Below are 14780 nucleotides of genomic sequence, written 5' to 3' on the forward strand. Positions count from 1 at the left end.
AAGGTGGGGGGCCGACTTCACTCAGGTTTGGAGGAGCCAAGGTGAGGCCAGAGGAACGAAGGACGATTAAAACCTTAATGAACGGTTAAAACTTGTTGTCCCCGTCAGAAAACGTATCTCTGTGTCAGTTTTAACCGTCCAGCATTTCACTTGAGGTGAAGGCTGTTTTCCCACTGTGACCTGCCTGTTCATTCAAACCGAACCGAAACACTTTAACCGAATCAGGCTGAGCTTCGTAGGCGTCCAGACACCTCAGAACCCAACCGGAGTTGTGTTAAAACACGGCTGGTGGGGAAGCAAGCCAAGTAGCCGTCCGCCTTTGCTCCACTGCTGGTCCAGTTGAGGCGGCGCTCTTTGACCTGAAAGCCTCACCTTGACTCCACTTGACAGGTAATCTGGTGCTGGAGTGGATAAAACAAACCACAAATAAGGCTTGGTCCATCCTAAGAAATGGGCCTCCCAAAGCTCAGGCCTTTAGAAAACGTGTTGTATTCCCAGTAGTCGGGTTTGTCCCAGAAATCCCTCCAGTTTAAATGAACGTTCCGATTGACTGGTGAAGCATCCAGGCAGAGGACGCCACAGATTCCTCGTGTCGTGTTTGATGTCCGCTCTTCTGTTTGCAGTTTTCATGAACGCTGCTATTCCCATTGCTGCCGTTCTTGCTGTAAGTTTAATTATTTCATATCTTGATTTCTGCAGCAGCTTTCGTACCATGAAACGAATCATCTGAACTTGTTCTTGTCCAGACGTTTGGGGTTCATCACTTCCTCACCAGCAGCATTCCCAGTCCCTCTCAAGCCTTCGCAGCGCTGGCGCTTTTCCACATCCTGGTCACGCCGCTCTTCCTGCTCTCCACTGTGGTCAGATTTGCGGTGAAGGCTCTGGTCAGGTGGGTGTTTCACTGGTGAGGACAGCAGATCTGGTTGTTCTGGACGTTACCAAACATGGAGATGCTTCAGCTGCTGCATCTGCTGACATCAGAGGACAGAAACTCTAAACTCCTGAGAGATTGCTGGTATTAAACTCTTACCGTTCGCACTTCTCATAGACCGGTGTGTGTGTGTGTGTGTGTGTGTGTTTCCCTAAAGTGTCCAGAAGCTTGGTGAGTTTCTCCAGAGTGATGAAATCGGGGACGACAGCTGGAGAAATGGAGATATATCAGTTTCCCTGGACGTAGGGAAGAAACACCTGGGGATGGTGAGCGCTGCAAGTGTGGCTTTCAGGTTCTGATTTATAGTTGGAAATTAGAGCTTTCCCTCCAGTTGAGTTTTGTTTTTATCGTCAAAATTCAGTAAAAAATTGTGGCAAAATGATTAAATTTTTTGTACTTCTTCTTATTTTTTCTGTTTATGCATCAACTTTTGTTTCATGGTGAATGTTTAACCATCTTTTAAAGACCAAAGCCATCAACAGGAAGCAGCCGATGCGCTACCAGATGGACAACTACGAGCAGCCGAGCCGGCGGGCGATGAGGCCCATCGAGACGGAGGATGTGGCCGTAAAGGTGAGGGTCAAAGTTCAGCAGCTCTGAAAGGGTTAAAGCTAATACAGCAAGCAAAAACTAAACTCTTTGTTCAGTTTTCAAAACTAGAAATGATGATCACCAAAGTAAAGGAGGAAAACAAAAAGCCCAGTGTTAATTTAACTCTGAAGAGTGTGGACGATATAAACACTGAAAAAGTGTTAATATCAACTCTGTAGGAGTTAAATCAACACTGGGAATTATGTTAACTCCCACAGAGTTGATATTAACACTTTTTCAGTGTTAATATAGTCCACACTCTTCAGAGTTAAATTAACACTGAGCTTTTTGCTGTGAGGAAAGCAGATGATGAGTTTTCACCACTGGATCCAGTTGGAAATGCTTTGTTTTTATTTTAAACCTCTTAAGTCTGATGAATTAAATTACCTACAGTGACAAAAACTTCCTTGATTGGTAACTTGACTGAAAATTGGTCAGAATAAAAAACCTCCAACCAAATAAACAACCAAGAAAACAGAAAAGCAGTTTAGTAACTTGGCTAAAAACTGTTTGATTGGTAACTTTTTCAAATTGTTAAATTAATAAAAACAAAAAAATCTTTAGCATTTTTTGCCGCTTTGCTCCAACATGTCAAATTTAAAAATGTAAAAAGGTCGTAAACACGTGTGTTTGTGCGTCGTCTTGCACAGGAAATGCAGAATTCACACGAGAATCATTTGGCCCTTGCAGGGTCTTGTGAAAGTGTCCAGATTTTTCTCAGCCGCTTTGTAAACGCTGCTCTTCCTGTCCCATCCCTGCGGAGCGACGCTCCGGTCCAGACCACCGCCGGCTGATTAAAGCAGAATCTGCTGCTGCTGCTTTCCCACCCGCATCACTTCTCCGTTTCCCAGACGCTCAGTCAGGTTTCACTTTTTAGGCCTGAAACGATTAATCGTGATTAATCGGTTATTGAAATAATCGTCAACTAATTTAGTAATCGATTCGTTTTAGCCAAAAGTTTTCATGTGGCAGTTTTAGCTTCACCTGGTTCAGATTTACTAAAGGAGTGCTGTATTTTTACATTTTAGGCAATAAAATGTTTATTTTCTGACTTTATAATGGGATTCAGTTATTTCTACCTTTTAATATTTTTCTAATATTCTATAAAAAAAGGCTTACATGGTTGAAAAATCTGAAGAATAAGACATTTTTTGTCCGATTAATAGTCAGAATACTAAATAAATATTGAAATAATTGTTAGTTGCAGCAACTTTGCAGAAAACTAATCTGTTGTTCATGGATGCAGTTTTGTTTTTATGTAGAAGACAAACGGCTGTTTGCTGCAGCTGCCACTGGCTGGTTGTGAGTTTTCAACATTTTCAATTTAGACATGAATATTCGCAGAAATAGGAAGAGTTTTGGCTTTTTTAATTGTAGTTTTTTCTAATAAGGTGAATGTTTTCCAGCTTGTACCGGATTATTTCCTTGCTGGTGTAATAAGATTGAATCCGGGTCAAACCCTGAACTCGTTTTCTGACTTCAGTCGCCCCTTTGTTACATGTGCTCTCCTCATTTTCCTGTTTTTCTTCATTTTTCCCACGGGAGCTCTGACACCAGTCTGTCATGTCCACTGTGTTTGTTATTGTTCATTATCTGTGGGTGTTCTGGTTTTTTATGTTTTTATTATCACAAAATTTATAAAAATCGGAGAAAATAACCAAAATCAGTCCTGTAATCTGGCCACAAAGCATCTATCCGTGCACTTTCTCCACGTGTGACCTAATATATTCGCCGTCTCTCTCTCTCTCTCCCCGTCTATTATTTAAATCTTTCCCCCAATCAAACAAAAACAAACCCCAAGCAGCTTATCGTGAGTATTTTCCCTAACAGAAACAAAAGACGCTGCTTTCTCTAGATTCCTGTCGGGACCAGTAACGTGTGGAATAAAAAATAAAAAACCTGGGGGTGGGGGGGTTCTTGTTAGATAAAATAAACATAAAAATAAACACGTAAAAGCAACAGATGGGAGGAACGTAAACAGTTTCTCTGCTGCTGTTTCTGCAGTCTGACGGAATGTTCTGGAACGCTCCTGGCCGGGGTTGCTGGGCAACGGGGCTGGGGTTGCTAGGCAACGGCCCAGTGACTTCACAAACGGGAGGTTTTTGAAATGGCTAATTCTCCAACATGAAAAATCATTGATTTATTTGCCAATAAATGTTCTGGGTGGTTTTCTTTTTTTTTTTTTTTTTGGAAGCAGTGGTGACATAAAGGGCAGCATAAAAATGTACGAAAAATGTGAATTTTGTTATAATTGGTTCAGTTTAAAGATCACTTCACTCTTCAGTTATTATCATAGTTGTTTGTTATCCATTATATAAATAATTTATATGCAGACATTAATCACAAAAAATCCTCCTGCTGCTTAATGATTATGGTCTGCTAAAGGTGCCAACTCATCCTTTTATTACATTTATTATGTGCTAAAATGCTCTTACTGGCTAATATTGGTAAATAAAGGAAACATAAATCAACCTGATGCATGTAGGAGCTTCATTTTTACTGCTTTTTATGTTTTACTCAGGCACAGGAATGTGGGAAGACTTAAAGAAGGTGGAATACTGCATTTGTTTTTATTTGTTGTCATTGTTTTGTAGCTACTGGACTGAAAATGAGTGGGAAAAACCTGTTAGACGGAAAATATACAGATCAAGATGGACATTAAATCAATGTTTTTAACCTGTCTTTTAAATGAATTAACACTTCTACCTCTAAATTTCCAGCTCGTTGTTTTGCAGCATGTAACTGATGAAAGTCAGTGAACTTTATTTCTGCAGATTTTGGGGTATTTTTGCAGAGCCAGACTTGCTGACAGCTGTTTGGTTTCTCCCGTGTTGTGAACGCAGTACGTGTTGTTGCTTGTGTGAAGCTGTTATCTAACCACTGTCCTGTGAACTCGGGTCGGGTCATGTGCTGAGCTCTCGTAGGTCAGTGCGTAACAGTGAAACGGCACGTAGTCGGGCTGAGACATCTGCTGTTGCTGCGTAATGTCTCCAAGTCGATGCAGTCACAGTTTGCTTCCTCCCTGTTTCCGTCCAGGTGAGCAGCGGCTCCTTCACCTGGGGAAACAACCAGCTGACGCTGTCAGACATCAGCATACGCATCCCCACAGGTCAGCTGCCGTTTCTGCCTTCAAAATTCATTTTTATCATGGTTGCCTCTATGTTTGGGTTCAAAATAATGTCAATGCAAAACTGGAGGGGTGATGATTTGCAATTCAATTTAATCTTTTATTTAATTTGGATGTTTAAATATCTTCCAGTTCCAGCGTTGAATGTTCATTATATATTTATAGTTTAATGCCGTTATGATTATATTAGTTGAAAATGGTCTTAAAACAACAATTTTATCGTCCAGCTAAATTTGTTGGGACTGAAATGACCCCACCTGGATACTTTTCATTTATTTCTTTTAGTTATTTCATGAGCTATTCATATTTCTTGAGTGAATGGAATAAAAGAGAGAAAATAAAATGCGTTGCATCAACCGAATCAATTGAGTCAAATGCAGGAAAAACATAAAAGTTTTATAAATGCAACTGAGACATTTTCTGAGAATAATGTAGTTTAGGTTTGACTGGCAGTTTTTAAATGCAACATAGTTTAAACTGGTGCAAAAAGCACTTAGGTTGACCATTTTCTCTAACTACATCATAAAATTATCCTGGAAAACATGAATTTCCTAAAGGCCAGTTCCTTGACTGGGAAGGAAAACTCCACACCAGATTGTGTTGACGAATTTCTCAAACTGTCCAGTCTGCATTTTATTTAAACAGCATGATATTTAAATAAAAACAAGCTTTTTTCCGTTATATTTTATGAGAAAATGAAACTTTTTAGAGCCGTTTTTTTGACGTTAGCAAGTTGGTTTATTGTGGGGACATAAAATGACATGAAATTAAAGCTTCTGTGAACTGTTAGATTAGCTGAAGCATCAGATTATATTGGTAAATGGTTCAGAGTTGATGTTAGCATGCTGCTTAAATCTGAGCTCAGCAGTCGGGCCGGAACCAGCGTGCGGATCGAGTGTCAGGCAGCCGGGTCGGGCCGGACAGATGCAGAGCTTCACTCGCTCCAGTCGTCCTCTGGGATGCGACTTCCCTGCAATCCCAGTCATGCTACTGCTAAGCAGCACTTTTCTTCTCTGCCAAAGTGCTGAAGAGGAAGAAACTGGACATCTTGAAGGTTTCTACTTCAGAAATCACATCTGCAAGGTTGACTCAGAAGGACGGCTAAGTTTAGGGATGTTCTGCTTATGTTTAAATTTAGCTCTGGTAATGAATGAAGTCACTGGAGGTGGAACATTTCCAGGATGTTTGCAACAAAATCAGTGATTTGTTTACATTTCAAATTACTGCAGTTTATCTTTTAATTAAAATATCTTACAGTACTCGCAGGAAGCAGAACAATATTGCTCTTTTAATGTAACTGTCATTAATTTGCTCACTAGATGAAAACATTCACCTGATTTTTATTTGTTTCCATCCCAGGTCAGTTAACGATGATCGTGGGTCAGGTGGGATGTGGGAAATCCTCCCTGCTGCTGGCCATGCTGGGTGAGATGCAAGCAATCGATGGAAGAGTTTTCTGGAGCAAGTAAGTCAGCGGAATAACATTTGGAGAATATCTAAGGTAGAAAACATGGCATTGCTGCAAACACTGTATTTAAAAAAGCCACATTAAGCCCAACAAGTAAATGTTCAGTTTTTTAAAAAGCTGCTCTTCACTGTTTGGGTTTTGGCTAGCTCGCTAGCTCTCCACTAATGCTAGCTTTGCTAGTAATAACTCCTGTTATGTTTTGTGCTTTACATACAGAAGCAGGAATGTAAAAAATATATATACTTTATTGAAAAGTCTAAGCACTTTTCCTAAATGCAAATGAAAGTGTTTGTTTGCAACATCTAGCAGATGCAGGATCAGAAGAAAGCTACTTATTGTTAGCTCATTATTTTACTAAAGTAATTTTTAATGAACAAAAACGGAAACAACTTTTATTTTTTATTACTAATTTGTGGCTTTTAAAGAACTGGAGCTGAAATTCACTTCACAGTTTCCTGTTTTCAAGTCAGTTTTTGGTGGCTAACCAAAGCTAGCTACCAATGCTAGCTTTCCCCCAAAAATGTGGCTCCATTTGCTGTGTTGATGCACCTTTCACTGCTTTTCAAATGTCATCCATGGAAAGTTCACATAAAGGTTTAACTGTGTTAGAGTGGGAAGTAAAGGCTACATTTCTCCTCTGTTTATAGGACAGCTTTAGTGAGCTAGCCAGTGGTGCTAACTATGAAAGATATTCTTTAGTTATTATCTCTGACTCATTTTACCTCATTTTTAAGTATAAAACGTGACGTATGAACATATATTTCCACACTATATGTAAAGTTGAAGTGGAAAATTGCTTGTGAATGTTATTCTTGATAATGTTAATAATGTTTTTCTTTTGTTTATTAAACAAAAGCGGAAAACTTAAAGAAATTAAATTGTTTTCACAGAGCTGGAAGAAAAGTTTTAGGACGTTTTTTGGCTAGCTGCTAATGCTAACTGCTAACAGAAAGTGTGATTACTGTTGTGCTCTTACAAACACAGGAATCCACTTTTATGCCTTTTTGACAGAATAAATAGTTTAGTAATTCTCAAATTGGTACATTAGGCATAAATTAGGGCAACACTTTTTGTTGCACCTTTATGTGGCAGTTTGTGTTTTGTTGCTAATTTTGCTGCATCAGGTAAACAAGTAGTTTTGGAGCTAAAAGTTATTGATTTCACCTATTTTAGACTAGTTAGCCAGTTCAGCTAGCTGCTAATGTTAGCAGGCCTTATTGCAATGAAGGAAAGCAGACCAAAAATATTAAAAAGCAACACAGAAATAGATGTTCTACCTAATAGAATAAGGAAAGTGGAGGTTTTGGGGAATGTGCTGTCCCTGAGTAGACAGACTCGTATAAGTGGAATTTAATTTAATCACAGTTACAGATTTAAACCTTAAGGTCTGTCTGAGTTCTCCCATCCTAGTTTCTAACCAACGTCTTGATGCTCCAGAGCTGCACACTAACGTTTCTGCAGATGTTTGGTTGTGTTTCTGTCTGTTTTCGTGTCTTTGGTTTCACTTTATTTCCTGCCTTCATGCCAATCAGGCTGCCTGATTGTGAGATGGCCCACGAAGGGAATATCAGGTACTTTATTTCTGTCCGTGGTGTGTTCATCCTGAAACTGTAAGCAAGGATTCTGCTAGGTTACCTCTCTCTATAAGCGAGGGTCTAAAATTATCCTCGGTTTCTTTAACTGTTCTTTTGACAGATTATATTATGGGGAGTATTTTAATTTAAGTTACAGCAAGTACAAGCATGCACAAATATGCAAAAGTACTCATCTATTTTATGAAGCATGTTATGATTAACAGTCACCCAGCTTCCAAACTTCACAACTAAAGTAAATAAAAGCTGCTTTAAATCCCTGAAGCCCATAAATATGAGACATCATTGTGGAAGAAGCCACAAAACCTAATTATCACAGGCAGACAGGCAGTGACAGCATCACTTTCTCTTCTTTCCTGGGTGGGAAGCTTAATGTGATAATCAGCTGGCCATCTAATAACACATAATCACCGTCTGCAGTTTGACATGCTAGCTTTTCGCTTTATGTTGAGGCCCATGCGTCTCTCTCTGTTCGCTGCTTTGTCTGTTTTTGCACGTTTTCAATGGCGGATAATTGAGTCGTGGGTGAATTCTGACTCAGATACTGATTTTGACAGTTGGTCAGAGACCGAGGACTCTGAGGAGGACGTGGGGAGGTACAAGCTCTTCTGATCGTGACCCGTTTGACCCGTCGTTCGCCTCTCCTGCTCCTCCCTCCATCCGTTCTAACCTGGTTCATTTTTGTGCCTCTTAAAAAAAAAAAGAGGATGCTGGTTTGAACTTGCTCATGAACACCTACGCATGTACAAAAGTACTTTCATTTTTGATCAAGTGTACTAAAATACTGTCCGTGTTTAGTTTTTTTTAAATGTTTTTGTGAATCTTTATAAAAGGTGAAACATGTAGCTAAAGTTCAGTTAGCATTCTACAACTTTTAGATGTTTCGCTTTGCATCTGAATCTCTGAAGAACTTTATGCTGAGGATAAAATCTTCCCTTTTTGATTCAGGACATCTAAAAGTTGCAGGACAAACTGGTTTTAGACTGTTCACATTTTCCCCCTGTGCTGTAAAAATATGAACAGTCCCTTCCTACCAGCAGATTCTGCTGCTGTCGTTGTTCGTGTGTTTAGGAGAAACCGCCGCCTCAGAGTTTTATCTGGTGAATCTGCTGCTGGTTTCCCATGAGACGCCGTCAGTTTGTGCCATCTGATCCTGGACTGGTTTGTTTTGTTAATGCTGGGAGTCGTCGCTCTGCTGGAGAAAACGCTAATATCTGACATATGTAGCTGTTTTTATGCTCTCAGTAGAGATGATTCTGCAACTTAAAATCAGAAAAAGTACAGATGGTATGGAAAATATTATATATAATATAGTTAACAGCTTCACACAAGCAACGACGCGTACTGCGTTCACAACATGGGAGAAACCAAACAGCTGTCAGCAAGTCTGGCTCTGCAAAATATAAAAAAGTTTCATAATGTTCTTCTAAGGGTGTTTTCACACCCGATCGTTTGGTAAACTCAGTTGGATCCAGTTTGTTCCACCTGCAGCTGCTGTGGCTCTGAGTCAAACCAACCTGTTCCCCTCCTGGCCTGTGGGGGCGCTGCACCAAGAACCACTGAAGGAAACGACACAAAAACCTCTGAAGACACTGAGAGCAACTTCCTACTTCACCAGATGGAAACAAGATGGAGGATTTTAGCGGTTGGAGGATTTCTCTTTAGGCTAAAGACCAGGAGCCATTTCTGCTGCTAGCGCTAGGCTAACATGTTAGCTTTGGTTGATTTACCCAGAATGCCCTACAGTGTAGTCCACTTCCTGCTTTTGGAGCGGTCTCTGGTCCGCTTGGTGTTCACATCCAAACCAAACCAGAGTTCACTTCCACCGAACCCAAAGGCTCGTCGGCGGATCAGTTAGATTTTTTTTTGGTCCGATTTATCAAACTTTCTCCACTGAGCCGAAGTTTCAGGACAAACGGATTGGAGTTGGATTAACTTGGACCCAACATGGCTGATGTAAATGAGATTATGATCTTTTAGTTTTTTCCCAGATTGTTTGGATTATTTCCATTTTCCATACCTGTTAAAGCTGTGATAATTCAAGATAAGTTTATTCTAATGTTGCAGATTTGCATTTGAATGATTTACGATCTGGCATCAAATGACGTTTCAGAATAAACTACTGAGCTTCTTGAGTTCTTGTTCCTCCAGCAGCGTTTAGTCGAGACTCCCAGCAAGGCGCTACGGTGGTTTATTTTTATGAGTTGCTTTATCTGGTCCAGTTTAATTTTTTCCCCGCAGGTCACCTTTAACCCTTTCCATCCTCCGCCTTCATCCCTCATATCTGGTGTTTTTTGTGTTGTGGAGTTTGACCGTTTCCCAAACGTCGTCGTCCAGCGTTCCCTCTCTCTGAAGCTTCATGGAGGCAGAACATTTGGTTCTCATTTAATGTCTCTTTGCCTCCATTTCCCATAATGCCTCCAGCAAGAACAGGAACTCTGTAGCCTACGCCGCCCAGAAGTCCTGGCTGCTTAACGCCACGGTGGAGGAAAACATCACCTTTGGCAGTCCCTTCAACAAGCAACGGTAATGCTGAGTTTTCCTCTGACTGGCACCTCAACGCAGTTAGTAACATTTAAATAAAATACTTTAGGTCATGACAAACTGAGGAAAAAGGTCAAGGGTCGCTAAGGTTAGCTTAGGTTACTGAAGTTCTACCACGTTTTGTTGTGGAATTTATTTTTAGAGCTAATACCATTAGCAACAGCTAGCACCATTAGTACTATTAGCACGAGCTAAAGAGTTAGCATGAGCTAAGACCATTAGCAGAATCTGAAACCATTAACTAAGCAAACACCTGCAGCTGGAACCAACAAATCATGATAATAAATGGACGTCTCCAACTTAAGGTCTTTGTGACGCATCATTTTATTAAGTTAGAGGAAATGTTGCTTAATGAACTGCTGGAGTTAGAAACTGGACAAACTGAAACTATTAGCTAGAGCTAAATTAGCCAAACTTGAAATCTCTAGCTATAGATAACGCTATAGACAAACTGACAGCAAACTGTCGGCCGTTCAAACACAAGCGGCTCCGATTCTGTCTTGACTCCGACTGCTGTTCTGGGTCCGGGTGTTTTTAGGTACAAAGCTGTGATCGACGCCTGCTCCCTTCAGCCGGACATCGACCTGCTGCCGTTTGGAGACCAGACCGAGATTGGCGAGAGGGTTAGTGTCTGTAATCCATTACTAAAGTAGTAAATATGACTGTCATATCGTGGAGTAATCCCGGAGTCTGTTTCAGGGCATCAACCTGAGTGGGGGGCAGAGGCAGAGAATCTGTGTGGCCAGGGCTTTGTACCAAAACACCAACATCGTCTTCCTGGTAAGTTACCGTTTCCCTGCAATGCACAAAGAACGTAAAACGGAGGAACGATTCAAATTTAGCACATTTAGCATAAAAACATGCGCCAAAGTCTTTATGTGCAGTTAGTCACCAGAACCAACTAAATTAGCTCAAGCTAGCACTATTAGCAGGAGCTAACACTGTTAGCCACATCTAAAATGATTAGCAAGACCTAATACCATTTGCAGAACCTGAAACCATTAGCTAGAGCTAACACAATTAGCTAGAGCTAACACAATTAACTAGAACTAACGCCAGTAGTCACACCTAACATCATTGAAGAACCTACAATCTGTAGCAAGTGCTAACATCATTAGCCAAACCTGAAACTATTAGCTAGAGCTAAATTAGCCAAACTTGAAATCTCTAGCTATAGATAACGCCATTAGCAAGCCATGGAACCATTAGCTAGAGCTAACAGAATGAGCTAGAGCTAACAGCATTAGCTAGAGCTAACAGCATGAGCTAGAGCTAACAGAATGAACTAGCGCTAACAGCATTAGCTAGAGGTAACAGAATGAGCTAGAGATAACAGAATGAGCTAGAGCTAACAGCATTAGCTAGAGCTAACAGCATTAGCTAGAGCTAACAGCATTAGCTAGAGCTAACAGAATGAGCTAGAGATAACAGAATGAACTAGCGCTAACAGCATTAGCTAGAGCTAACAGCATTAGCTAGAGCTAACAGCATGAGCTAGAGCTAACAGCATGAGCTAGAGCTAACAGCATTAGCTAGAGCTAACAGCATGAGCTAGAGATAACAGAATGAACTAGCGCTAACAGCATTAGCTAGAGCTAACAGCATTAGCTTCACCAGAGGCAGATTCACGTTTCAGATCGGTTCAGCCAGAATCTGGACCTGAATCTGCAACGCAGCAGAAAAAATGTTAAACCAATTAATGGACTTCATACATTCATGCAGCCTCGTTATTTTTCATTTAATTTGAGTTACAGAGGTTAAAGGTCACGATGGCAGCTTGGATGTTTCCTATTAACACCGGTGTGTGAATCCACTGGATGCTGTGAGTTTCCTAAATGAGACGAATCTGTGAATCTGCTGCTAATTGAATTGTATAATTTCCTGTTGGTTTAAATTCTTATCAGGCAGATGCATTAACTCCCACCTCGGTCGTGGCGCTGCGCTGCGCCCTCGCTGTCTGCAGAACATATCTGATCTGACGTCAGGCGCTCTCGGCGTCATGTGGAAAACGTTTCCGACGCTTGGCAGACGCTTTCTGGTGTGGCCGGATTTTTAATTATCCAAACAGAGCCGGGCGCCAGACAGCGAGTGAGAATAACTCACACCCTGTGTAAACTTAAAAACCTCTGGAAAGGCGTTGAAATATTCACGCGCTCTGCTGCCGTTGGGTTTTTTTTTTTTTATTCCTCTGAGGATTTCTGATTGCGATCTGGTTTGTGATGCGTTCACGGTTTCCACGTCCAACAGGACGACCCGTTTTCAGCGCTGGACATCCACCTGAGCGATCACCTGATGCAGGAGGGAATCCTGAAGTTTCTGCAGGACGATAAGCGAACCGTGGTCCTCGTCACCCACAAGCTGCAGTACCTCATTCACGCAGACTGGGTGAGGCTCCCAAATCCAAAACTGATGCTAACGGCACCATGAAGCTCAGAAAGCAGGTGAAAGATTCCACACCACTGTGATTTAACCCTATGTAGTCGCTATTCGCCACCCGGCGTACAAGCATGTGACGCATTAATAAGGCTTCGTAATAACAGACGGCATACAGAGTTTTCATTTCGACTCTGTTGGACAGCACGGACTTCAAACTTTATAAAAGTGCTGTTTTTATATTGGTTTTGTTGTTATTTACTTCACAATAAAGCCAGAAATAAGATTGATGATTTCCGCCTTATTTTGTGGGGTCTAAATGTACCACATTTCGAAACAACCAATGAAAATGTGTTGACGGTCTGTTGCTAGGTAGAACGGAGACACGCGGAAAGAGACGAGGGGGGGGGGGGGATTTGGATACGGCAAGAGACGAGGGTGCAGCAATGCTGGGGATTTTACTGAGTGTTTCGATGGGTTTTTTAGACAATAAGTGTGTTAGTTAGTTTGTGGTGTGTGTAGGGTTAGTAGTAGTTTAGCTAGCTATCGCTACATGGCTTCATAGCGAGCACAGAGAAGAGAGACTGGGATGGCCAGTTAGACCTCGACTGCAAAGGGTTAATGAGCGAAAACGAAGTGGAAAACGCATATCGGTGATGGATTTTAGAGAATCTGTGAAGGTTTATAATCCTCTACAGGTTGTAAAAATCATCTTTATTGGCCAACATTGTTTGCAGAAACAAATAATTTGAGTTCAGCAGCATGCAGATCAACTTTAGAGGAGAAGAAAAGGTAAAATAAAAGGTACAAATGAGCACCGGTTGCAATAAGTAACAGAGTTTGGTAGTAATTACTACTTCTTATCACGGTAAATGATAAACGATACGATAAATGCCCAAACCTAGTGAAAATATCGGAATTGGTCGAATCGGACCGCCATGAAAAGTCGGTAGTTTCAGGTTAGCAAAGCTCCAGAAGGCCTGCAGACCTGATGTTTGGAGGGAACCAATCAGAACGAGCGCCTCACACCAGCTGCTGGGTGTGAGTCCAATCAAATGCGAGTCCTTCTGTCCTGCAGCGCCACGGATCCGTAGCGTTACGTTGTTGGTTGGCGTTTTGTGTCCAGATCATAGCGATGAAGGACGGCTCGGTCCTCAGAGAGGGAACCCTGAAGGACATTCAGACTCACGACACGGAGCTTTACGATCACTGGAAAACGCTGATGAACAGGCAGGACCAGGAGCTGGAGAAGGTAGAGCGCCGTCATGGGCCTCCGCACCACCAGGGGGCCCAAGAGCACCAAGCTAACATGATGTAAAATAAACAAACTAAATGCTGGAGAACAGTTTATAGTTGTTGAGGAAATATAAGATTAAATGCCACCTTATATTTCTGGTATAAGCTAATTATTAATGATAGCAGGTATAGAGTAGCTTAGCAATGATAAAGCTAATGGCGTTAGCATGTTGGGAAGGAGGCCCCCAAATAAAAACCTGCTTAGGGCCCCAGAAATGCTTTGTTCGGCCCTGCATGAGATTTTAATCTGCTGAATCTGCAGGACATTCAGCAGGACAGTCAGACGACTCTGGAGAGGAAGACGCTGCGCAGAGCGTTCTACTCCAGGGAACCGAAGAACCAGATGGACGATGAGGACGAAGGTGATGGAAGCTTCCTCTTCTTCTTCTGCTGCTGCTTTGAGCTTTTTCACTGAATCAGATCATTCCAGAGGAGGAAGAGGAGGAAGAAGACGACGATAATTTCTCCACCACAACCAGCAGACGGTCCAAGATCCCGTGGAAGGTAACCAGACGGAGACTCGGACTCGTCAAAATAAAAGATGTCAGAATTGCGTTGGGTTGTGGGCATCATGTCTGCCGCTCCGTGTCCAGATGTGCGGCTGCTACCTCTCCTCTGGAGGCTTCTTCATGGTCTTCCTCATGGTTTCCTCCAACCTGCTCAAGCACTCGGTCATCGTTGCCATTGACTACTGCCTGGCTCTCTGGACTTCCACCAATAAGACGAAAGCAAGCCTTCAGACCACCGCAGCCAATCAGACGCCAGCATTCCTGCAGAACTGGACCGCAGCCAATCAGACGCCAGCATTCCTGCAGAACTGGACCGACTCCTTAAACTCCACCGATGTTTCTCCTCAGG

The 14780-nt window shown here is 41.8% G+C and overlaps 1 protein-coding gene across 7 annotated transcripts in view; it reads left to right on the forward strand.

Annotated features, from left to right (window-relative positions):
* The window catches only part of abcc9 (ATP-binding cassette, sub-family C (CFTR/MRP), member 9), a 49060-nt gene that overhangs the window by 14795 nt on the left and 19485 nt on the right, over positions 1 to 14780 (forward strand). For 2 of the 7 annotated variants that reach the window (XR_014086151.1, XM_081604280.1), the window contains exons 15-30: positions 624 to 664; positions 747 to 889; positions 1089 to 1197; positions 1397 to 1504; positions 4559 to 4631; positions 6009 to 6114; positions 7650 to 7688; positions 8267 to 8305; positions 10134 to 10235; positions 10792 to 10876; positions 10953 to 11033; positions 12501 to 12638; positions 13753 to 13878; positions 14185 to 14284; positions 14353 to 14426; positions 14516 to 14779. Coding sequence is in view for 3 of the 7 variants with exons in the window: in XM_081604280.1 (XP_081460406.1) it covers positions 624 to 664; positions 747 to 889; positions 1089 to 1197; positions 1397 to 1504; positions 4559 to 4631; positions 6009 to 6114; positions 7650 to 7688; positions 8267 to 8305; positions 10134 to 10235; positions 10792 to 10876; positions 10953 to 11033; positions 12501 to 12638; positions 13753 to 13878; positions 14185 to 14284; positions 14353 to 14426; positions 14516 to 14779 (1628 nt within the window). In the remaining 4 variants the exon portion in view is untranslated. The remainder of the gene's footprint in view (positions 1 to 623; positions 665 to 746; positions 890 to 1088; positions 1198 to 1396; positions 1505 to 4558; positions 4632 to 6008; positions 6115 to 7649; positions 7689 to 8266; positions 8306 to 10133; positions 10236 to 10791; positions 10877 to 10952; positions 11034 to 12500; positions 12639 to 13752; positions 13879 to 14184; positions 14285 to 14352; positions 14427 to 14515; position 14780) is intronic. The other 5 variants (XR_014086152.1, XM_081604281.1, XR_014086153.1 and 2 more) reach the window with 3 other exon arrangements.

This window comes from Poecilia reticulata, chromosome 23, assembly GCF_904066995.2.
Source record: "Poecilia reticulata chromosome 23, P_reticulata-male-v2, whole genome shotgun sequence".
NCBI classification, from domain to species: domain Eukaryota; kingdom Metazoa; phylum Chordata; class Actinopteri; order Cyprinodontiformes; family Poeciliidae; genus Poecilia; species Poecilia reticulata.